Source organism: Condylura cristata, unplaced genomic scaffold, assembly GCF_000260355.1.
Source record: "Condylura cristata isolate star-nosed mole 26May11 unplaced genomic scaffold, ConCri1.0 scaffold00006, whole genome shotgun sequence".
Taxonomy (NCBI): domain Eukaryota; kingdom Metazoa; phylum Chordata; class Mammalia; order Eulipotyphla; family Talpidae; genus Condylura; species Condylura cristata.
In genome coordinates, this window is record NW_004567107.1 from 39,707,376 (window position 1) to 39,729,802 (window position 22,427).

The following is a 22,427-nucleotide window of genomic DNA, read 5'->3' on the forward strand; positions in this document are numbered from 1 at the left end:
GTAGTCACTGTGACACTTCGACAGCTTTTATTCTAGCATGGCTTGTTTGCAGCTTGAAAGCTGACATTCCTCCTAAATGGCCAATCAAGGTTTTCATTCAATATGAGTGTGTACATCAGGATAGTACCAATCTTGTATTTAAAAAAAATATTTATTTTTATTAATTTATTTATTCAAGAACCAGGGTTTAGGCCAGAGGTACAGGGGGTACAAACACTTATCAGAGACAGAGTGGGGAGCAGAACAGGTGGGTCTACTGAGATACATTGCTGAGGGGAGCAATGGGGGAGATAGGAGGGATCTGCTGTGCCATGTAGTCAGCCCCCTGCTGGGGACAGAACTCATGCCTCAGTGGCTGGTGGTAGCTTGATAGAGCTGAGACTTAGCCCCTGTGCCACCAGGGAGGGCACCAATCCTGTACTGACCAACACTCACCGATGGCAGTTAACCAGGGGTAGGTAACACATGTCTGTCTGTTTCCCCTGCCACCTATGCAGCCCTGGTGGTTTGGTTCAGGGGATGAGTAAGATATGATTTAGGGAGGATGGGCCTTTATTGCAGAAGGCAACAGCCTTCTCCCCTTCCAGAATGAGAAGCCTGTAATGTAAGGTACAGAAGAGAAGATTGTGCAAGGAGGAAGGTGCCTACTTCCTCCGTGAATGTGTGTGTCTGCTTGAATTCCCAATATAATGGATTAAAATTGCCTCTCTCTGCTAGCATTAATGTGAAACTAGGATAAAAAGTCAGAGATATACTTACATAGTTTAGTATATGTTATCCTCATTTTCATAGCAAAATAGTTGAAAAAATGCTAGTGCTTGGTTAAAAACAAATATATAACTCCCTTTCCCTCTTGACAACTATATTGGCATCTGGGGCTGTCCTCTGTCCTCATGAATCCTAAAGAAATGTATATGATTTAAGTCTTACAAAGCAAAAGTGGAAGTCCAGAAAATAAAGAAAAATAAATGGAGTGGGTCATTTTACTTTGCAAAAAAATAAAGTGTTGTAAATATCTCTTTAAAAAGTGCCGCTCATGGGCCCTCCCTGGTGGCCGGCTTAAAGCACAGCACTAAGAAGCTTAAGCCACTTCCACCCTGGAGGAGATCCACATGGCATGGCAGACCTCTCCTTACCCGCCCGCTGCTCCCCTCAGCAGTGTACTTGCACTGTAGTTCTGGGTTGGTGCCTCAGCATTGCATTTCTGACCAATACCAGGGGACACTGGTGCTGGACCATTACTACACCTTGAGTGGTAAATTGTCAGAAAACTGCTCCAGCTGGCTCTGACTCTGGATGTCACTATTGTACCACAGGCAAGTCGGATTGACAGGACAGGATCTTGTGTATCAGCAGGAGCTGTGTTCTAGGGAGAGGATTAAATATTGTTCATAGTCTCCTTAAAAGTCATAAGTTACCCCTTATAAAGGCCCAGTATTCCTGCTAATGACAAAAAAGAATGATGTTTCTTGGAATTGGAATTCCAGCAACTGGCTTCTTCTGTATCTAAGAAGGACTATGAGGAAATGAGTGGTGGCCTGCTCATTAAGAAAATAAATAGGGGCTTCCCTGGTGGGGTAGGTGTTAAGTCTCAGTGTTATCACCATGACAACCCACCTGGACAGCCTGAGTTAGATCCCTAGCCAGGGAGCTAGTCCACGTATGGCACAGCAGACCTCTCCTATCTTATATGCTGCTCCCCTCAGCAGTGTATTTCAGTAAATCCTGCTTTGCTTTCCACTCTTTCTCTGGTGAATCCTTTTACCCCCCTAAACCTTTGGCCTACACCCCAGTTCTTCTATGCAAAAAAATTTTTTTTAAAGTAAATAAATAGGAAATTGGGGACCATGAGAAAGGAAAGTTCTATTCCTTCCTGTTTCCATCATAGGAAAATATATGTTTTATTCATTTTTCTTTTACACTTCTAAATAAGTACGTGGGACACCACTAACTTGTTTGTGTATTATGATTATGCCACAAAATGTTCCCTTGTACAAAATTAAGTATTTGAATTTAGAAGTTTTCTAGAGATCCTTCAGTTGCAAACTCATAACAACTAAGAGTTTTATGATCATACAACACTATATGTATTATTCATAGGTATCTACTTTTAAGAATGTGGTTTTATTTTTGAGTCCCTCTAAAATGTGTCTTCAAATTTTATATCTCCACTATTCCTGGCTTTCACTTTAGGAAAATACCTACTTCACTTCATAGCTTTGCAATAATTTCTTAATGTAATCCATAGTTGAATGTACTAATTTTTACTTTCATGATATTAATTTAAGGAATCTGACAGCAGCAACTAGAACTTTGATTTCCCCTAAATATCTGCTTGCTTGGGGCTATGCGTGTGCATTAGAATCCTCTTTTGAGATGATAGGGGAATGCTTTTCCAGAGTATACCTTGGCTCTGTGTGTACTTGACTGTGTGTGTTCTCTCAATTTAGACTTAGGACCAAAGTCTAGATTTATTTATATCTCTGTTCTGATTTATTAGTTTCATATCAAGCCCTATATATTGTAGTGGATAAATGAAACACTCTAAGTCAATCACAAATTTCTATAAATGTACCCATAGAGATAATCTTTGTATTACATGAAGGAGTTGGTTTTATCAAATATAAATTACTGTTAGTCAAGGAGGAAGAATAAACATGTAATCCCAGGTGGAACACCTCAAATTAGCTATTTTAGAATTAAACTTAATGAAAGCACATTAACTGGATGAAGAAAGATTTTCAGTGCATTGTTCTGAGTGTATGTTTACTGCATTAAAAACAATCAACTGTGGCAAGTATTCCAGTTTCACTGACCCTCCCACACATCTTTGATGAGTTTAAATTTTTGCCTTTCTGCAATGCAGCCTGACATTACATCAGAATGTACAGGTTCCATCTTCTCATCTTACAAGTCCTCTTTGTGGAATTGATCCATAGCAAATTACTGGACAAGTAAACAAAGCTGTATGTAAAAGTATGTTACTCAACATGTTTATAATATGAAAAATTTGGAAATGATCTAAATATAAAGTAACAAAGGAAGGTCAAATAAAATACACATGGTAACAGTAAATAGGAGAGATAAAGGTAATGGAGAGATGGCTAGCATGGAACATTAAAAGGAAGAATTGGGAAGTAATACACCAAAATGTTGAAGTAGGGTAACATAGCTGATTTTTTCACTTTCTCTCTTACATGTTTCATCATTGTTGGGGTGGGAGATAACTTTATTTGGAAGGAGTAGGGGACAAGCAGCTACACTGGGAGCTGAGTTAGAGGAAAAACAAACCCCCCCCCTGCCCTGCATCTCTCCCTTGTGGAATGGTAGGGATTCTGACTGGTCATCACCGTGCTAGGAAGCACTACCCAGTGGTGGTATGAAGCAACACCCAAGTCTTGCTGATCCACCCATAATGTCCATCTGGCCTTGATGATTTGGCAGTATCTTTCTAGGGACTTAGAAAAATAAATGTTTGTCAGGCCTGGAATTGTCATAAACATTGTCCTACACAGCCATGAAATACCTGAGGCTCACAGCATTTAAGTAGCATTCCCAGAGCCCTGGAGATAGTTCTCAGCCAAGTTGAAATGAAAATGTGATTTCCAGTCTGGTCTTGGATGGCTCCTTTGCTTATTCACCAGCTCTGCTATTGTGGGTGACCCCCCCCCCCAGGGCTTTTAAGGCCAGAGAAAAAGTTTCCAGGCAAGGGAGTGGATTTTCTTTCACATCTTAGAACATTAAATTAGTGTGGTAACGTATATCTGAAGGGGTGTGAACTCGTGCCTTGGAATATTTTACTGTGTGCTATAAACAACATGAACTCGGTTAAAAAAAAATAGAGCAAAAAATATATAAGTAAATAAATTGTTAGGACTTTTGTTCAGATCTGTGTTCAATGACATATGTGGAAATTCTGAGGTTTTAACCTTTCCTTGGGTTGGGCCTCTTTTTTTTTTTTTTTTTTAATTAAAAAGTTTATTTTTACATCATTTTTCACATTTTTTTTTCATCTCAATTGTAATCCCCATGGGGGGTTGGGCCTCTTTTTAAGTGTCTATCAATAATGTTAGAAAAACTGTCCTTCAAACAATTGCTAAGAGTCACAAAACTTTACATTTGCTTTTGAAAGTTTTCTGAAACCTGTCTCTGTTCATTTAAATGTTCTTTGTCTTGTGTTCCACAAGTTTTCAAGTAATTATTTTTCAAATTTGCCATAATGGAAATGCAAACTGGTTTTCATATCTGTGTGGGAAACATCCTGCCAGAGTAGTAGTATAGGAAGACAGAGAAAAGGGATTGGGACTATGAAATGAGAAAACCTCGTCACATCAGACACTCAGTCTTTATTTTTCTTCAGTTCCAATAAGAATAATATTTTATGAGTTTTTAAAAATTCTTGACACTTATTTTTGTAATGTGTGCAACTGTTTGTATCCACATGAATAATTTGTGAACACAACCAAAAACTGCCTTTTTGTTCCTTCATTCTGTTCTTTGGAACAAGTTCTGTTCTTATCCTTCTATAAGATAGCACAAACTGAGTGAGGCTCAAGACAAGGCCAGCATTTCTTCATGCTTCTCACAAAAAAAAAAAAAACAAAAAAAAAAAAAAAAACACTTGTCCTTATCTTTCTCTCCACTCTCCTCCCCTCCTCTTCTCTTTTATCCCCTCTCCCCTCTCCCCCTTTTTCTGGTCCTGTGGTTTAGGGTGGAGCCCAAGAACATGCCTTTTTAATTAATCATGAGGTTATGCTGACATTACTGGTACAGGGCCTCACTTTGAGAAACAGAAACACTTTGAGTCCTATAGAACAGTGTTTTTCTAGACTTCTTTGATAGCAAGAATCAATTGGGGATGTATATGAGAAAATAGAAACTTCAGCTTCATGCCAAGCTCACTAAATTTATGGGGACAGTTTTGGAGTGCTATATCATTAGATTTTAGGAAATGCTATTGCCATGGGGTAAGCTCCAAATTCCACCCACAGCACATTAGAATTTATTTGCCACTCTAAATCATCATTTGCTCTAACGTTACATGTTATGACCCTAGGGCCCCCTCAGCCCCTAGTTATGTATCTTCCTGTCTTCAGCCTCATGTTAATTTTCAGCCATCCTTAAAAACATAAGTAATTTTATTTTATTCAATATATTGTGCAAAGAGATACCTGAATGCCTATATCTGAGAACTTCTTGAAGTTTTTACTTGTTAGAAGCATAGTGACAGCTTTCTGGGGAGTGAGAGAGAGAGAGATGTGAAGGGAAGAAAGGGGAAGAAAGAAATTACATTTCTAGCAGGTTCTCTGGTGATGGGGTGCTGTTTGTCAGGGCACACGCTTGGATAACCAATGTCACAGGCCAATGACTCTCAAACATCACACATTGAGGTACTCTGGGAGAATACTACAAAATATCTGTGCCTGCCCTCCCCACATCATCCTTCCCCTCACTAGGTAATTTAAGTCATCTGTAGTGTAACTTGGATAGTAATTCCAGTGGTCCATCAGTTGTGTTGCGTATCTGTGGATTCCTCAGAATGCAAGGTAGCAGCAGGTCAAGAAGCCTAAGGCCTGATGGAGAAAATAGGGCTGCAGCAGTGCCTCTCACATTTTAATGTGTCTTGGGGATCATGTTAAGATACAGATTCTAATTTAACTGGTCTAGAGTGATGCTCTACTTTTTTAAACAAGTTTGCTATTAGCCTGGATAACCACATTTTGAGAAACAAGTAGCTTAAAAAATGTTAGAAACATATGTGTCAAACATGTGCCTATCAACGCATTGTTTTTATATTGTGTTGTTATATTGTTTTTAAAAACAACCTAGAACAAATAAAATCAATGTATTGGGATGCCATATACCTGAAAGTGAAATAATGGGTATTTTGCCATTAATGAATATGGCTGGAGATTTCTATTTTTGCTTTTCTCTAGTCCTGACCTTTAGTTTAAAACAAATGTTTGTGAATCAATGTTGCCTTAATATGATGCAACATTTTCAGTAATTCCAGACCCTCCTAGACCCTCCTTCAGCTGTCTTTCTGAGTTTGGGAATCTTGCTGTCCATCTTCCTCATAGTCTCTGGTCCCTCTTGTTAGGTTATAGCCCCAGGAAGTTAAATGCTCAGTAGTGCTGCAAGGGCTTCGTCCCCACACTAATGACATTTGGCTGCTGCAAGGGCCTCATCCCCAGTCTAAAGACATTGGGCTCTGCAGTACTGTTACAGTGCACACTGGGGTGGGGGCCAGGCTTCGGGACTTGGCCCAACCTTTCCATCCTGGGTTAGGGGTGAAGCCTTTTCTCTGGCAGGTTCTATCCGCTGGCATTTTTCCTAGAATGTTAGAGTTGACACATTGCTGCCGGACTCTCTTAAAAGGGGGAACTGAGAAAAGTGGGACAATGAAGAGCCAGGAGCTCCAAGTGAGAAGGGATTTGAAGTCCTGCTTGCCGAGTAGACTTCTTCAGGTCTGTAACAGCTACCTGGCTGATCTTAGCATAACTGTGGTTGGTTAAAGGCATTTGACTTTGCCTTCAGAGGCCTTGTCTGACGTGGCCTCTGACCATTTGAAATTAGGAATGGGTCCAGAGTTCCTCCCTTCCCATGCTGAGCAGGGGACAGAACTCTCTCTCTCCTGGGTGTGACAGTTGTTGGTTAAGCTACTTCTATGCTGCTGTTATACAAAGCAAAAACAAGGGTTATTTCCTATTTTTGAAATAAATCTGTGGCCAGTGCCCATGAGCCACCCCACCCTGTGGCCTGGAATTGGCCCGCCCAGCAGGGGAACCAGCACCAGCGGAACTTCTGCAGAGTCATGAAAGTTGTGTGCTTGTCCCAGCAGGAAAGTCCATGACAATAAAAAAGCAGAGAATGTTTTGAGTCTCCTTCAGTAAAAAGGGAGAAGCTTAAGTGAGATTTACTTCAGCTAAAGGAAAGTAACATTCAGGATTAGCTGGAACAACCTGTATGACATGGGGTGACTTGAACTTGAATGTGGCTGGGGGTGCAGTAGATGCTAGTTCCTCCTTTTTAAACCCCTGAATGCTCTTTCGGGTTCCAGCTTTCCCCATAACTGTTTTCGATTTGTAGCACATATTATATGTTAAGAATGAGTGCAACATTTTGAGAACTTATGTTAGGCAGCAAATTTTCTAAGGTACTGTCTGGGTGAGCTACTTTACTTTACCACTTTGAAGTTTCTCTTAAATACGTAGAAACTTACAGTTCTGGGGGAGAGGGGGAAGCACAAAAATACTTGGGAAGTTTTTGTCTGACATGCCATAACAGTAGAAAATAAAACTTTTTAAATAGAAGGACTGAAGAATCTTCAAGGTGAAGTTCTCCATGTGAAGTCTGATTAAACCAGTGTCTTCTCCCTATGATAATAGAACTAAAGAAACAACCGCCTGCCTCTCCTTAAAGATGGTAGGAAGCCTCTGTCAAACACTTAAAAATAAGATCATTTATTTTATGTTCCTTGTCATCATTAAATCCCTCAGTGGCTTTTTTTTTTTTTTACTTAGAATAATATCCAGTCTCTTACTGTAGCTAACAAGGCGTAGCAAATTTCATAATCTAGCTCTCTTACCTTTTCTCATTGCCCATTCTGTCCTTTTCCTCTCTTAATAAACTCACTTAGTCGCTCAAGTGCATGTAGCTTTTTCTTGCTCCAAAGCCTTAGAACCATTCTTTTATAGAAAAAAAATAAGTTTTATGAGGATGTTTTTATTAATTTGTGTATTTATTGATGTTTTGGTGTCATTTCTAGAACTCTTTTTCCAAGCTTGCGGATCTTTTGTGATTTCCTCTAAAGGTGTAATCTTTTTGTTGTTGTTTGTTTTTTGTTTGTTTTTGCCTTACATACAAGACTGTGATTCACTTTGAGTAAACTTTAGTAAGGTGAAATGCTGAGACCAAGGTTTGTTTTTGCCTGTAGAAGGCCAATTGCTATAGCACCACTTCTTGAAAAGACTTTCCTCCCTTTATTGAGTTGCTTACAAGCCATCATCAAAAATTGTATGAACCATTGTGTTGAACTGTAACTGGCTCCAGTCTGTTCCCCGAACCTTGCTCATCTCTGCACTCCCCCAGTCAATACCTCAGGTATTACCTCTAGTGTCATTCCCTCAAGAAGCCTTTATGGACCTCCCATTCCCATCTAGTCCTATTCATTGCCTCAATTTCAGTCCTAAGAAATTTTGCTTCTATTATCATCATTCAATATTTGGTTTTTTGTTGTTTTGTTTTTCATGGAGTTTGGCATAAAGTGTTAATAATTTTTCAGTCCATGTGGTGTTATGCATGTAAATCCTGACTATCAGCCCCAAATAGTAAAAGCTGAGTCTTTTATCACTGAAGTGCCTATTAATGTAACAATTACATACTGAGTGCTCAGTAGTTTTTCAATAAATGTCTGGGTAAAAATCAGGTTACCAGAGAATGTTTTCTAAATGACTGGGTACCATTTTCTTAAAATCAGAGGATATTCCTGGCTCTTCAAGACTTGAGACTTCATTTTTTCCCAGTGAACTCATCATTTAATATAGTAGTTTTAAGAACCCTTGGCCTGTATTAATCACCTGAAGTCTTGTTAAATGCAGCATTTTGGGCCCCACCCAGAGTCTAATGTTCAATAGGTCTGGAATAGCCTGAGAACAGGTCCCTAAAAGATAATGCTGATGCTGCCAGTCTGGGCCTATCCTTTGAAGTTTTAGAATTAAGGATGTTATTTTGGTTCTATTCACTTAGGGCAATCCCAGGAATCCTGAAACTTGTTAACAACTTTAATTGATTTAAAAGTGCTCACAGAGAATAACACATAAGAATGCACTGCTGGAGAAATTATAGGGAAAATGTTAGCTAAAGCAGTAAATCTGAACTACACATTTTAAACAATTTAAACAGAAATAAACAGAAGTCATTCAAACTACACTAAATAAATTTTCTTTTATGCATAGCTATTATATTTTGCTTCTGTCAATTGAATAGGAAAAAGCATTGATACTTTAACTCATAAAAAAGTAGGGATTTTTGTTCATAAGTACAAGATTTCACTAATATGCACCTTAATTTAATAAATTTAATAAAATTTAAATTACAGCTTTTGCTATGTCTGTTTTCCCTAATCACATTAGAGATTAATAATTACTTAATAAATGTGAATTCTTTGCACTTCTATTAAGTCATAAAAGTACTTTCTTCTGAAGGCAACAAAGAACATAAAGGAAGCAAACATAAAAAAGAGAAGGTCCAACAGTGCTAATTTTCTTACCTTTTTTTTTTTTTTTTTTTTTTTTTTTTTTACTGAGGAGCAGCTGGCATTTAGCCCCGATGGTTTTGATCTGATAAACTCATCACAGGAGATTTCCTGGAAAGAGCATTTTCTAGTGTCTGTTCTCTTTAAGAGTTCAGGAAGCTGTGTAGGTCCCAGCCACCCAGCTGGAGCAGAGCCAAGCACTACTCTGAAAGCTTTTGGAGATTCCCAGATGGTTTTAACCTGTTCCTGGCAGCACTGCCCGTGTGTGCTGGTGCACTTTCATGATGTAGAGCGGTTGTGGATGGCCAAGGAGGAGCATGGGAAGGCTGGTTCCATCCGTGCCCACTTTGGTGCATGAAGAGATAGATCTTACTTGGGAACTCTTTTCAAATAATACAGAAAGGATAAGTAAGGGATTGCTTTCAGTACAACTAATTTGTTAAGCACACAGTGATCCTAAATTATCTTTGGATCCTAATCATAGCTCTCTACTAGATTATTTTGGGGGAGGGCGTGTGGTTTGTTCATCTGCTTTGCTCTTTGCAGTATCCACAGGGCCCCAAACACTGCCAGGTCCGTAATAGAATCTTGTTAAATGAATAAAGTTATTTACATTGCTTCTTCCACATTTTCTGTTTACGACCTGCATTTTAATTTGTTCTTATGTGTACCTCCTCCAGCCTATTAAATATATGACCCCCGGAATAAGGTTGCAAATATAACTGTTTGAATAAACACAGCAGACCATTTCTCTAATAAGCAAAACACAACCTTTTTTTTTTTTTTTAACATTATAAATGAAAACCAGTATCCAGGTAAAATTTTAATTTAGATCTTAATTGATAATTGAGATTTCCCTTCACCATGGAAGGGAAATGCACCAAGAAAATTACCTGCTGTATTTGAGGAGGCCAAATGGGATCATGTCATAGTTAGGTAATTTGGTTGCAAAATCACCAAGAGCTGCTGGATAACATTATCCTCAGAATTCCTGCATTAAGATCCAGCAATTAGAAATTACCAGAAGATAATCTGATGATGAACTGCAGCCAGAGTTTGTACTCAAACATACTTTTAATTAAGTTACTTTTAATTAAATTCTTGACTGTAATATGTGGGCAATCATAAATGGTATATAATAAATTAGACAGGTTTTTGGATGCCTGTTTGAAAGACTTGACTTATTTAAAGAAATGAATAAGCTTTGCAGTTTTCATTAGGATAAAGATAATTGTGTTTGTGTATGCATGAGTTTTCCAGTTTGGGTTATAGGATCGCCTTCCTTTTGATTATTATTTAGCACCCAGTCTCATGTTACCTTTCTCTCAGGCAGGTCATTCGTGTACTGTTAAGCCCTGGTAGAAGCAGACAGTGTCTTCTCCACTGATCTTCTTATCATATACTTTCTTATCTCCTGCCTTTGTGGTTGTCATTCTTCTGTCTAGAACCCCTTTCCATCTTTCTTGCCCTGAAACACTCATTCACTTTTTAAGACTTAAGCAAAGTGGTTTTAATTTATTTGGGTTTTAATTTATTTGGCCTTTCTACCACTCTTGGGAAACATTATACTACCTTACTTACTATGGGTTAATTTGAATGCGGATATAGTGCTAATCTATACTTTATCCTTTTCCTGTGTGTCTGGTCCCAGCACTTATGTGTGATCTTCTGAGGATGCCTTTAGTCTGTCTTGATAAAATAATGCCTATTACAAATTCAAGGATGTTGTAGGTCTTTAAAGTGTTTTAAGATAATTCAATAGAATATTCAAGTCATCCAATAAAATATTCAAATCATCAAATAATATATTTTAAAAAGTAGTTTCAGGTGATAGTTGTGACTATATTAGGTTAGTGAGATAGTGAATGATTAATTTTTGTATGTTCTGTCTTGTCTGAATTTTAGGTAGTTATTTATATTACTCTCTTAATTTCATTAGTAAGTGAAAAAAAAAATACTGTGACATGTTAGAAGAGAGTCTACTTTTCTTACCAAAGTGTTAGTCCTTTCGTAAATGCCATGTTGAGCAGCCAGTTTCTTATTCCGGTTTTGAAATTTCTGTGGTTCTGCTGAGAGCTATCCACCTGTCCTCAATCTTGGAAATTTTTTTCAGTTGAAAAAATACTTAGTTTAAGTCAAATAACATTCATACTAAAGCTCAGTGAGCAAGATTAATAATCCAGTTGACTAATAGTACCATGTAGAGCCCCGTAGTGTGATGATGATTAAGTACTGAGACATTTCCTGTGTGTCATCGAAGTAGTTCTTCAAACTTGGACAGAGTAATATTAAGAAACTAAGTGGAAATATGATTGCTTTTAAAAATATATTAGAAAATTCAGAAACATAACTTTCTATCTAAAAGGGATGTGAGCAAAGCATCCTTTTAATAGGCTTGTCCATCCCTGAGATTGACTATTTTGAAAGAGACCTCACTCATTTATGCCTATAAATTCTTATTTGTGAAGGAAATAGTGTCCTTATTCCAAATCACATAATCACATGGCCTTAGAGCATAAGCTCTCAGGCTGAATCAGTTAAATCTAAATGTAATGCTATCACCTACTAGTCATGTGACCATGATAAGTTCTAAACCTCCCTGTTCCTCAATGTCCTATCTGTAAAATGACAGAGGATTTTAGTATTTACTAGGATTTCTGTGAGATTTAAGTAAGATGATAACTGTGAAGTGGTCTGAAAAGTGCCTTGAATATAATATAATTTTGTCCATCCTAAGATGCACATTTTTCACATTTTAACACCTCTGAAATGAGAATGTGCCTTACAACTAACATTATTTTCTTTGATTGAGGTAGCGCTATTTGCAACTCTGTATATGATTTAGAGATATAGCTTCATGCCACACCTCTATAAAAGTATTTTAGCATGCCACACCCACCGTCTCAGCCTTTATAAATCTCTACCATGGTCCATTGGGCTCTCCTCTTTGCTTCTACCTCACACTCTCCTTTGTCTGGTAGTTCAAATCTATAGTCAGATTTCTAGGGTTTGTTTGGCTTAGTCTCGTCTATTCCGTTGTTTTGTTTATCTATATTCCACATATTAAGGAAATCATTGGAGTTTTTTTTTTCCTTTCTGCCTTATTTTGCCATGATTAATGTAATTTAAAATAGTATCTTATCAATGTTTAATTGACAGCATCTTCTAAAGAGATTGATGGTACTTAAAATAGTTGTGTACTTTTGAGAGGATATTATTTTAGATTTTAATTACTAATAACAATAGTTAAGAGCTTACAAAATGCTAGCTTCCATCAGTAATCATCATCAATTTCTAATCAAGACCATGGCATGTTATTAGTTGACAGTGCTAAACTACAGTTCAATGCCATATTGATGTTTCCTTAGAAAAGATCTTTCAATCTCTTTTTCATATTGCTTTGTATTAAGCTAATATAAGTAATTATGGCATTATCTATGCACTGTCTACATTACTCTCTGTGCCATACTTGGAGAACGGCTAAAATGTTCTTCAATAGGTCAGTTTCTGGAAGTAGAGAAGACAATTTATTTTCTCTGTTGATGTATTTTCTTAAGTCTATCCAGAGAAGTGTTTTTTCTAAGCTAGCAGAACTGAGCCACCATTGTACTACTTAAGATTTACTGATCTTCACTCTTCTCTGAGGAAGAAAAGAAGCAGTTATTGATCTATAACAGAGACTGGATGGTGGCCAAACCTCCTCTGGTTTATACTGTGCATATCATTAGAAAGTTCGGGATCTCACAGTTTCAGGCCACCTGTCAGGCATGGACAATTTACTATGGAAAATCAATACCCAATAAGAAGTGTTGTCTTTGTGCAACTTTGTGTTATTTTATCAGTGAGGTGCTCATAGTCCTAATTTTAGGCCTCCCCTTCACTTTTACTGTTCGGTGTAGGGGGGATGACAGATCAATTTGGATCAGAGATAAAGATCTTCTGCTTGGTGAAAGAGGGTCAATAACAGGAGAGAACCTTGGACCAAAGTTTATGAAGCTTCTGGGAATATCTCCATCCAAATACCTTGACACATATTTCATTCCCCATAGCATGTGCAGCTTGTTTCTTCTTGCCTTCTATTTGCCCTCAAGAGTTTAAATGGTGGTATTTACAAGCTATTATGAAGCAAGAGTACAAACACATGGAGCAAGAAAGGGGCCAGTAAACCGGAATTTTGCTTAGGTTTTTGTTGTTAACTTCTAAAAGTATAATTAGTTGGATTATTCTAGAAGTTGACTTTCTTTCTTTCGGCCTTTTTTAATTGACAGCATCTTCTAAAGAGATCAGCGGTACTTAAAATAGTGGTGTACCTTACAGTGGATATTATTTTAGACTTTAATAACTAATAACAATAGTACGAGCTTGTGAAATGCTAGCTTCCATCAGTAATCATCATCACTTTCTAATCAAGACCATGGCATGTGATTAGTTGATGGTGCAAACTTCATTCTTTAGTCATTCCAATCCTTATACCCCCTTTTGTTATTGAAGCACCATTGTGTTGCACTCTTGCTAGCATTTTTTGACAGTATAGGATAACTCCCCCTTAGTCCCCAAAGCATTCCTACCACCATGGCACCCGTGATCATTCATATCCTTAATTATAATGCCCCTCTATCCCTAAAGTATGACTTTTGATTTCACCAGCTCTGACTGTACACAAAGGCCATTGCTGACCAAGTTCAATGACTTGGACTTGAAATAGCACTTTTTCCTACAGAATGTCAGGTGATTGCCACATAGTCAGAAAGATTAGAGCCATCCTGCCCTCTTGGTGAGCTGCCAGGCAGAAACAAGGAACCAGCAGGGAGCTAGGGGGCCTCAAGGGAAAGACTGAGAATGAGGTCTCTGAGGTTAAGCTAAGCAATGGAGAAAAGCCTTGCAGGGAAGCATTCCTGTCAGAGCAGCTTGTAAAAGCCAGTCCTTTATAGAGTTTGCACAGAACTGTTTTCATAGTAGTTAGCTTTGAACTGTTGTAGTGTAAGTCATTCAGACAGTGAGGAAAATGTCACTAACTGAACAGTAGGAAATTACCACCATGTGTCATTAAAGTCATCAGACATTTCCTCTTCCTTCCTTTTTTTTTAACTTATATTTCTGACCTCTCATAATCTTGTGGATGTGGCCTTTTACATAGCATTTTTAGTTACTTTTTTTCTTCAACATGTTTCAAAACAAATGAAACAAAATTTGACAGGAAGTAGGTAATGTTTCTTTTTTAAATAATTATAATTACTACAGTAATCAAAGAGCCTAAAGCATCCATAGTTGCATCACCCAGGGACCACCACCATGAACATTTTGATGCATTAACTTCTATTGTTTTCTTATATATAATTTTAAAAAAACAATATACATACATAGTTTCCACAAACTTATGTTTATAATAGAATAATAGTTTTTTATCCATGTACATTGAGTATTTTGCTGTATTACTAAAGACTTTAAATTACTTCAGTGCATTACAATCCAGTATTTGTGGACGTTATTTTCACATCCTCCTGTTGCTTGGAAAGTCTGGTGTACTTCTGAATTGACACTAATTCTTAATTTGGGATTACTTCAACTCTGTTTAAAAAAAAAAAATCTGTAAAAAGTTCCACAGTCCTTGTCTCAAGTTAGAATTTGAACAGAATAAGATGTTTCTGTGTGTGTCTCTGCTTTCCTTGGCAGCATTTTTCAAAAGGCATTTTGTAAAAATGAAGGTTGAAGAGGGCAATGTTCATTTTCTTATTTCTATTCTGTTTGCTTTAAATCTTCTGATTGTAACAGAAATGATGTTGCTGTAATCTCATCAATTTTTAAACAGAGAATCAATATAGAATGAGAATATGTTGCCTGACATGAACCGTGATATTCCAAAACTGTGTTGTTTGAAGTTTATCCAACCAGACAGTGGGAGCCATTGAAGATTTTATGTTAAGGTGGGGACTGACTGGATCAGAATTGTGTTTTGGAAGACTGGCAAAATGACTCAAACTATCTTAAAGTATTTCAATAAATTAATCTTTTTTTTTTAAGATTTATTTATTTGTGCATACAGAACTGGGGTGCAGGCCAGAGGCTCAGGGGCGGTGAGAGGCTTCACCAGAGACAGAGTGGGGAGCAGAACAGGCAGATTGATGAAGTACACTGCTGAGGGGAGCAGCGGGCAGGTCAGGAGAGGTCTGCCACGCCATGTAGTCACCTCTGGGGCAGGCAGGAATCAAACTCATGCGGAAGTGGCTTTAGCTTCTCAGTGCTGTGCTTTAACATGCTGTGCCACCAGGGAGGGCCTGAATAAATTAATCTTTTAAAAAATGCAAACATTTTGTGCAACAACAGCTTCTAAATGCAACTAAAGAAGTGAAACTGTTGAACCAACATTGGGAAGGGAAGTTAAGTTTAAGAACCAAATGGAGGTTGTGAGGTTTTAGAGACAGTGCACACTATAGGTCATTTGCACTTGAAGGTCACCTCCCTACAAAGGCATGTTTCTGCAGAACCAGCTTTTTATTTTCCATGAGAGTATGATGTCTAGAAAGAGAGCTGCTTTCAGTGCCTCTCCACTGGCACATCTGTGAGCATGTTATCATCTTAGCCTCTACTAGTTGGGTCCAGTACAGCCCCTACCTTGGTCCTCTGGTGTCTCTCCTTTCCTCTTTGCTTTCTCCATTAGCAGTCATCTTTGTAAACAGTAGTCTAAGATTTAGTGTTGTACATATTCTTAAATGATCCATTTTGATGGGACTTTCTTTATTGTTTCAGGTTGAATGCATTTGGTAACTTGATGCATAAAATTTGCATGACTCCTCACTCCTTTCTGGATCTGTCATTGGATTTAAGCCAGCATGGCTCACATCACAAAGGTTAATGGCTGTGCCTCAGGTAACTGTGTGTTCTGGAATGCATATGTGTGTGTGTGAGTAGGTGTATGTCTTTGTTCAAACTGATTTCTTATTTCTCTTTTAATAATGGATAAATAATTGCAAGTCGCCTAGATAGCAACGATTTCAAAGCAGTTTTCTGTCCCTTGAAGTTGAAGTTGTGTGCTTGTTTTTTTTTTGTTTTTTTTTGTTTTTTTAAGGTAGAGGGGCAGGTTTTAAATCTCTCCGAGAACTTGCTTTTATCTTTAGAGTCTCTATGTACCAAAATCAGTTAGGTAAATTACTACCTAAGTCAATTTTGTTGAAGTGTTGAAAGATAAATGAGAAATCCTGAATTCTGATGCAAGTATATATACTCCTCCTGCATTTCTTTATGAATAGAGATTGAATCATGAAAGAAGAAATGAATTTGGATGCTTAGCCAAACCCCTAATATCCGCTCCAAATCACTTTTTGTTTGATGTTGCTAAACAGAAAGAAAGGGAGGGAAGGGGGTGGAGAAAAGGTGTATCTTTAAAAGTGCCTTTTCCCAAGAGGAATATGTGACATCATATAAATAATTAAGAAAAAGACATATTCTAGCTCCCACTTTGGTTACATTAGAGACCTATACAGTTTGCATATCGATCCTAATATTGTTTCTGTAAGACTGGCTCTGAGCAATGTATTATGGACAGAATGTGGAATTGAAGTTAGGAATCCTGAATTAAAGTCCCACTTTCAGTCCTAATTATGAATTACCTGGCATGTCTATTTCTTCATATGTATATAACCAATTTGTATATCCCTCCATAGAGTTAGAATCATTGGGAGCTCTGGAACTTACAAGTGCTATCTATAAGCTGTAAAGCACTTCTAAAGATAACACAGGAGACCTGTGAAGTGGACTTGCCCAACACATGCTGTGCCCTTTGTTCCAGCAGTTCAGCTGCAAGTATCTGACAAGAATGCTTAAGCTTATCCATTGCAAACCCAAATAAATTCAGTTGTTCTTTCTGGGACAACTGATCTTTCTCTGCCCATTCTTTTAGTAGTCCTTAGTACTGCCTGAAACTCAGGACATTTATGCATTCTGCTCAGGGACTCCTGTGAATAATAATAAGTGAATGACAGTGTCTAACATTTATAACATTATATGTACCAGGATGCCTTAGATGCTTTGCCTGCATTATTATACTTAATACTCACAATAATACCATGAGATTATGCTATTGTCCTTATCACCAGTCTCATCCCTGTGATAGGACAGAGAAACTCAGTAACTTACCGAATGAATTAAGAAAAGTCAGGTTTATTATTTGTTTGTGTCTCTAATGAAATATTCACAAGAGAGGAGGTTGGAACTTTATAAGATTTCATGAGTATTGTAGTTGGACTTCAGTCTTCTTTGATGCTGTGATTTCCTTCCTTCACCTTCCCTCACTTCCGTTGTCACAGTCAGAAGGGAAGGGGGCTTGGGATTGTTACAACTCAGCACCTCAACTCTCTGGCAAAAGTCATCCTCAGGTGTTTGGATATCTACCCCATTTGCCTCAGATTCCATTTCAACTTGTTTTGTTCTGGAGTGTCCTTTTATTCTTTGTTCCTGAAGTCCAGTGATCCATCTATAGCTCTTCCTCACCTGGTGTCCTGCCTAACAGTTCTGGACTCTGAAAGTACAGAAAAGCTTTCTGATTTGTGACTTCTGAGGTGTCAAATATGAGTTGTTACTACTGATAGGTACAAGGGAAGGATTTTTTTGCTTATTCTAGTCTCCATGATGTTTGTAAGTCTACAAGCAATTATGCTTAGAGACTCAGTCATACAGTTACATATTTACACCTATACATAGATGTATATATGCACATACACATGTACATTACATATACATGTGTATATGTATATAAGTTCATTATAGAAAATTAATGCAGTACTGTCTAAATTAAGCATAAATACATACTTTCCTCACTTTCCATTTTATTTTTAAGTTTTCCACGTTTTACACTGTTGAAATCATGCTTATACAGATCATTATTTCACCTTTTCTTTTCCCACTTCGTCTTACAAAAAAAAAAAAAAACCCTGCCCATGATCTGGTTAAAAATAAATAAAGAGAAATACCTGCCCAGGGCTTTAAAAAAGCAAAGCTCAAACAATGCAAAAGCATATACTAGTTAGAAGTAGACTGTTTTGAGGTGTAACTAGCATAAAAACATTTACAGGCTATGATTAGGATGGGATAAAATGGTTTTATGGCAGCTAGTGAGGGCTGGTTACTGATCCTTTCCATGAAAAAAGAAATTACTTGCTTAAATAAGTGGTTTTAAGTGTGGAATTAATTATTTTTTCACTTTCCAAAGATAAAGCATAGTTTTTTGTTGTTGTTGTTTTTAAGATTTATTTATTTATGTGTACAGTAACTGGGGTACAATCCAGAGGTGTGGGGGGCGAGAGACTTCACCAGAGACAGATTTAGGAACAGAACAGTTGGGTCTACTGAGATGAGATACACTACTGAGAAGAGCACAGCAAGAGGGTCAGAAGAGGTCTGCCAAGCCATATGGGTCACCTCCCTGGCCAGGGATTGAACCTGTTCTGCAGTGGCTGCAGATAGCTTCATAGTGTTGTGTTTTAACCCATTGTACCACCAGGGAGGGCCTGATAAAGTATGGTTTTAAATGTACTTTAAAAAAAAAAATTCTACTTCCCTTACATGTCTATGCCCATGGAGTGGCCCCTTGTTTTCCCCTTGAAAACTTATTTCTTTGGACTCCTTAAAACATGAAGCATAAATACAGATGTGGGTGGAGTCAGGGCATTGGTCAGAGAAACACTTTTAATGATCCTAGGAATGAAGTAGGAGAGGAGCAGCTGAGCGAAGCACCCCACAGCCTAACTGTATCTGTGGCAGCAAAATGTTTCCGAGGACTGACCGTTTTGTGTCCATGTCCTTGTTTAGAACAAGGGTGGGTAAGGGGCCACACAAGTCCTTTTATACTCTGACCTCCCATTGAGTTCTGCAATTAGACTGGGTCACACATACTGAGTTTAAAATGAGAAAGCTACTGAGTCCTAGACTTTATAAAATGTGTTACATTTACAAAATGTATAAAAATTTCATAACAAGCATCTGTGCACATCTCACCTAAGAAATGCACTTCACTAGACCATGACAAATATTCTGAGCATTTACTCTGTAAGTGCCGTTGTTCTGCACACAGGGATACACTAGGGAACGAATCAGGCAAAACTCCCTGCCTCAACAATCATACATTCATGGAAGCTGAAGTCTGCATACACTCTCCACATACATACATTCTAGTGGAAGCTCTCCAGATAAAATAGAGAACATTTTACACTTCAAAAGTGTTTGTTGTTCATCTGAAATACAAGTTTAGCTAGGTGTCCTTTGTTTTTATTTCTAAACCTGGGAATCCTACCTGGGAGATTGCATCTTCCTCCTTACCACCCACCCTAGCTATGTCAGTCATTTGTCATAATATTATCTTGCACCAGATCCTCCATCCTAGCTCTGTTGACAGGTAGTTTGATTTTAATTAATTTAAAATATTTTATTATGTTATTACAAAGAGTACTCTAATGTAACTTGTTAACAAAATGAGATGGGTGTCATAAATTGCTCATGACTCTTACAGCCAACTGGGAAGCTTATGGGTACCACTGGCTAGGAAAATTGCTCTACTTCTGTGGGGTTTAGGAATGGGGACAGTCTGCTTTTCCCCAAGTTTCTGAATCATGTTGTAAACTGGATGCACTGATTGATACCTCCCTAAACACTAATTAATGTTGTGAAACTTTAATTAGAGCTTAGAATCTCTTTAGAAGTCAAATAACAAGTGGCTTATTTGTCAGATGAAGATAATAATACCTGTCCTACCTTTTTCACAGGATTGTGAGGAGGGAAAATAAAACAATACCTGTAAAAACACTTTTTAAAATATAAAATGCTGGTCAAATATCAGGGGAAGTCATTGTCCTTCTTGTTCTGCCTTCTCAGTCATGAGCTCCTGATCTAATACAGCTGTTCAGGTGCTCTGGGCGCTGTGTTAGAGCCAATAGCATTGGGGGAGGAATTGCACTACAGTCCTGTACCCAGTCAGGCAGGTGAATAAAGAGATGAGCTTTGTGAAGTGACTTGTTTTACTTGCCATCACTGTCTTTATTTTTGCAGATGGTTGTCTTTGATGGTTTATTCTAGCTTTCTTCCCTTCTTGATATTTCTTTTTGACAGCAATTTTTCCCCCAGAAGATACATATCTACTTTCATAAAGTGCTTATTAAACTGCATTTAAAATTTGGTAGGAAAATAGAAGGGAAGAATTACTCAAAATTTCACAGTAGGTATTAGTTTTAGTTATTTTTTCTCATACTTGTCAGGCACACAAAGACAGTTTTAATAAATGCTCATTTATTTTGATACTCAACTCTAAACATTATCAATATCTTTTCCAAGTCTTCCTAGAAAACAGTTTTCAAGTTAGGATTTTTCAATGACTGTGCAATATTCCTTACAATGTTTCTGCTAAACTTCTCTTTCTTGTTGTTTGTTCATTTGAATTGCTTCCAGATTTTCCCTCTTGTAAGTAATGGTACAGAGAGCCAAGTCTTGTCTGGTCATTTTTCTCCCCCTGTTGTTTATTTTCTGAAAATAATTTCATAGAAACAAGACAATTGCGTTAAACAGTGCAACTGTTTTTCATGATTGTTGGTAACCTGTTGTGGGTCTTGAAGCTTTTTACTTTGACCAGTTATTTGGCTCCAGGTTTGTCTCCATGCAGATCTTAAATAAGGTACAAAGGCCACTGATAAGACCTGGTCACTCAGACGAAGCCAGAGACTCACGGCAGAGCAGGCAAAACACTGCAGTACAGTGCAGCCCACTCTTGAGTTGTGTAAATATTTTTTCTGGGTAGAAGCATTTCTCAAACAGAACTCTGAGCCCACTGCAGTGAACCTGACAGGAATTGCTTGCTGTGTGTCAAGTGCAAAACCAGTTTACACTGACTGGTCTGGCTAGAACCATCCTGGTGTTTTCTGAGGCCATCTATAAAGAAAGTCACGGAGCGTGGTGAAGTGGATGGTGGTGGTGGTGAGTCTTAGCTCTGTGCTCTGACGCAGCTTTACTCCAAAGGTAGAAGCAGAACTTCTTAGAATTGGGGCTGTTTAATCCGTGGGTAATGTGCACGACCTTGAATGAATTGAATGTCCAAAGGGATTAGATGTGTATTCTTTCTTGTGCTTGCAATCTCTCACAAGTGGTGTGTTCACTGGTGTATTAAAAGAGCTGAGAGGGTAAAACAACATTTTTATTGTTGACTAACATAAAAACACAGGTAAGAGCTGGGGGTTGGAGTGGGGGGAGTGTTTTTTATTTCACCCGTCTGACCTCCCTACCCTACTTTAGATGACAAAACATAGCTAGCTCAGTCAGTTAATGGCTAAGCCAGAAGTTGAATATAGAGAGTCTTTTTTCTTTGTTCAGGGCCTTCTATTGACGTTAAAAATCAAGTGTGGTATCTATGAAGTTATGATTAAACAAATCAAGGGGGGGGAGTATGTATTTCAGGAAACACATAGAACCAAAAGTAGAATGGATAAGATTAAAATGTCCTGTCCTCCTTGGTAAGGATTGTGTTGTTTTTTTCATAGTGTGAATTATTTTTGATTTAGATTGAGTTTCAAATTTAAATGAAGCTTAGTTTATTGAAGGCTAGTTTCACATTCACATTAAAGTTTAAATGAAATTTTATTTTCTTATACTATACTGTTTGAGAACAAAGTTCTTTTATAAGTAACAGGCACTTACATTTGAATTTCATTGCTAAAATGCTGAGCCCACCTACAAGAAGGAGACACAGGGTTTGGATCTTGCCTCTCTGTTTACTCCGAACCCCAGTACTCATCCAGCCCCTGAAGAGGCTTTAAAAGTCCCTCCCTCATCCTTGTCGATTTTACAGACTCAAGGCTTGGTTTTAACCTATAGTCAGCTTCCCCTTATAAGCTTTCTTGCTCCAAACCTTGAGCAAGTCATAATGGGTTAAGCGTCAGATTTCTGACAGGCGGTTAGCCCTCTAGCTAAGCTGAGGAAAGATGACTTATCTGCCAGCGAGTATCATCTTTCTGGGCTGTAGGAAGGATAGAGATGTACTCCTATTAGTCCTGCTTACTTGGCAGAGCTACTCTTTGCTTGGAGATTTATGCTCAGACGCTCTGTGGGTACCCAGAAGAAGGAAAAAGCATAAAATAAAAGCCCATTGGGGAGATTCGCTATGTTAAGACTTGAGCTCTTGCTACCAATCTGAGGC

The 22,427-nt window shown here is 37.9% G+C and overlaps 1 protein-coding gene across 3 annotated transcripts in view; it reads left to right on the plus strand.

The window, feature by feature from the left end:
• KANK1 (KN motif and ankyrin repeat domains 1) overlaps positions 1–22,427 on the plus strand; it is a 185,229-nt gene that overhangs the window by 113,692 nt on the left and 49,110 nt on the right. For all 3 annotated transcript variants that reach the window (XM_012721509.1, XM_004677622.2, XM_012721510.1), the window contains exon 3: positions 16,004–16,123. In XM_012721509.1, coding sequence (XP_012576963.1) covers positions 16,087–16,123 — 37 coding nt within the window. In that variant the 5' untranslated portion in view covers positions 16,004–16,086. The remainder of the gene's footprint in view (positions 1–16,003; positions 16,124–22,427) is intronic.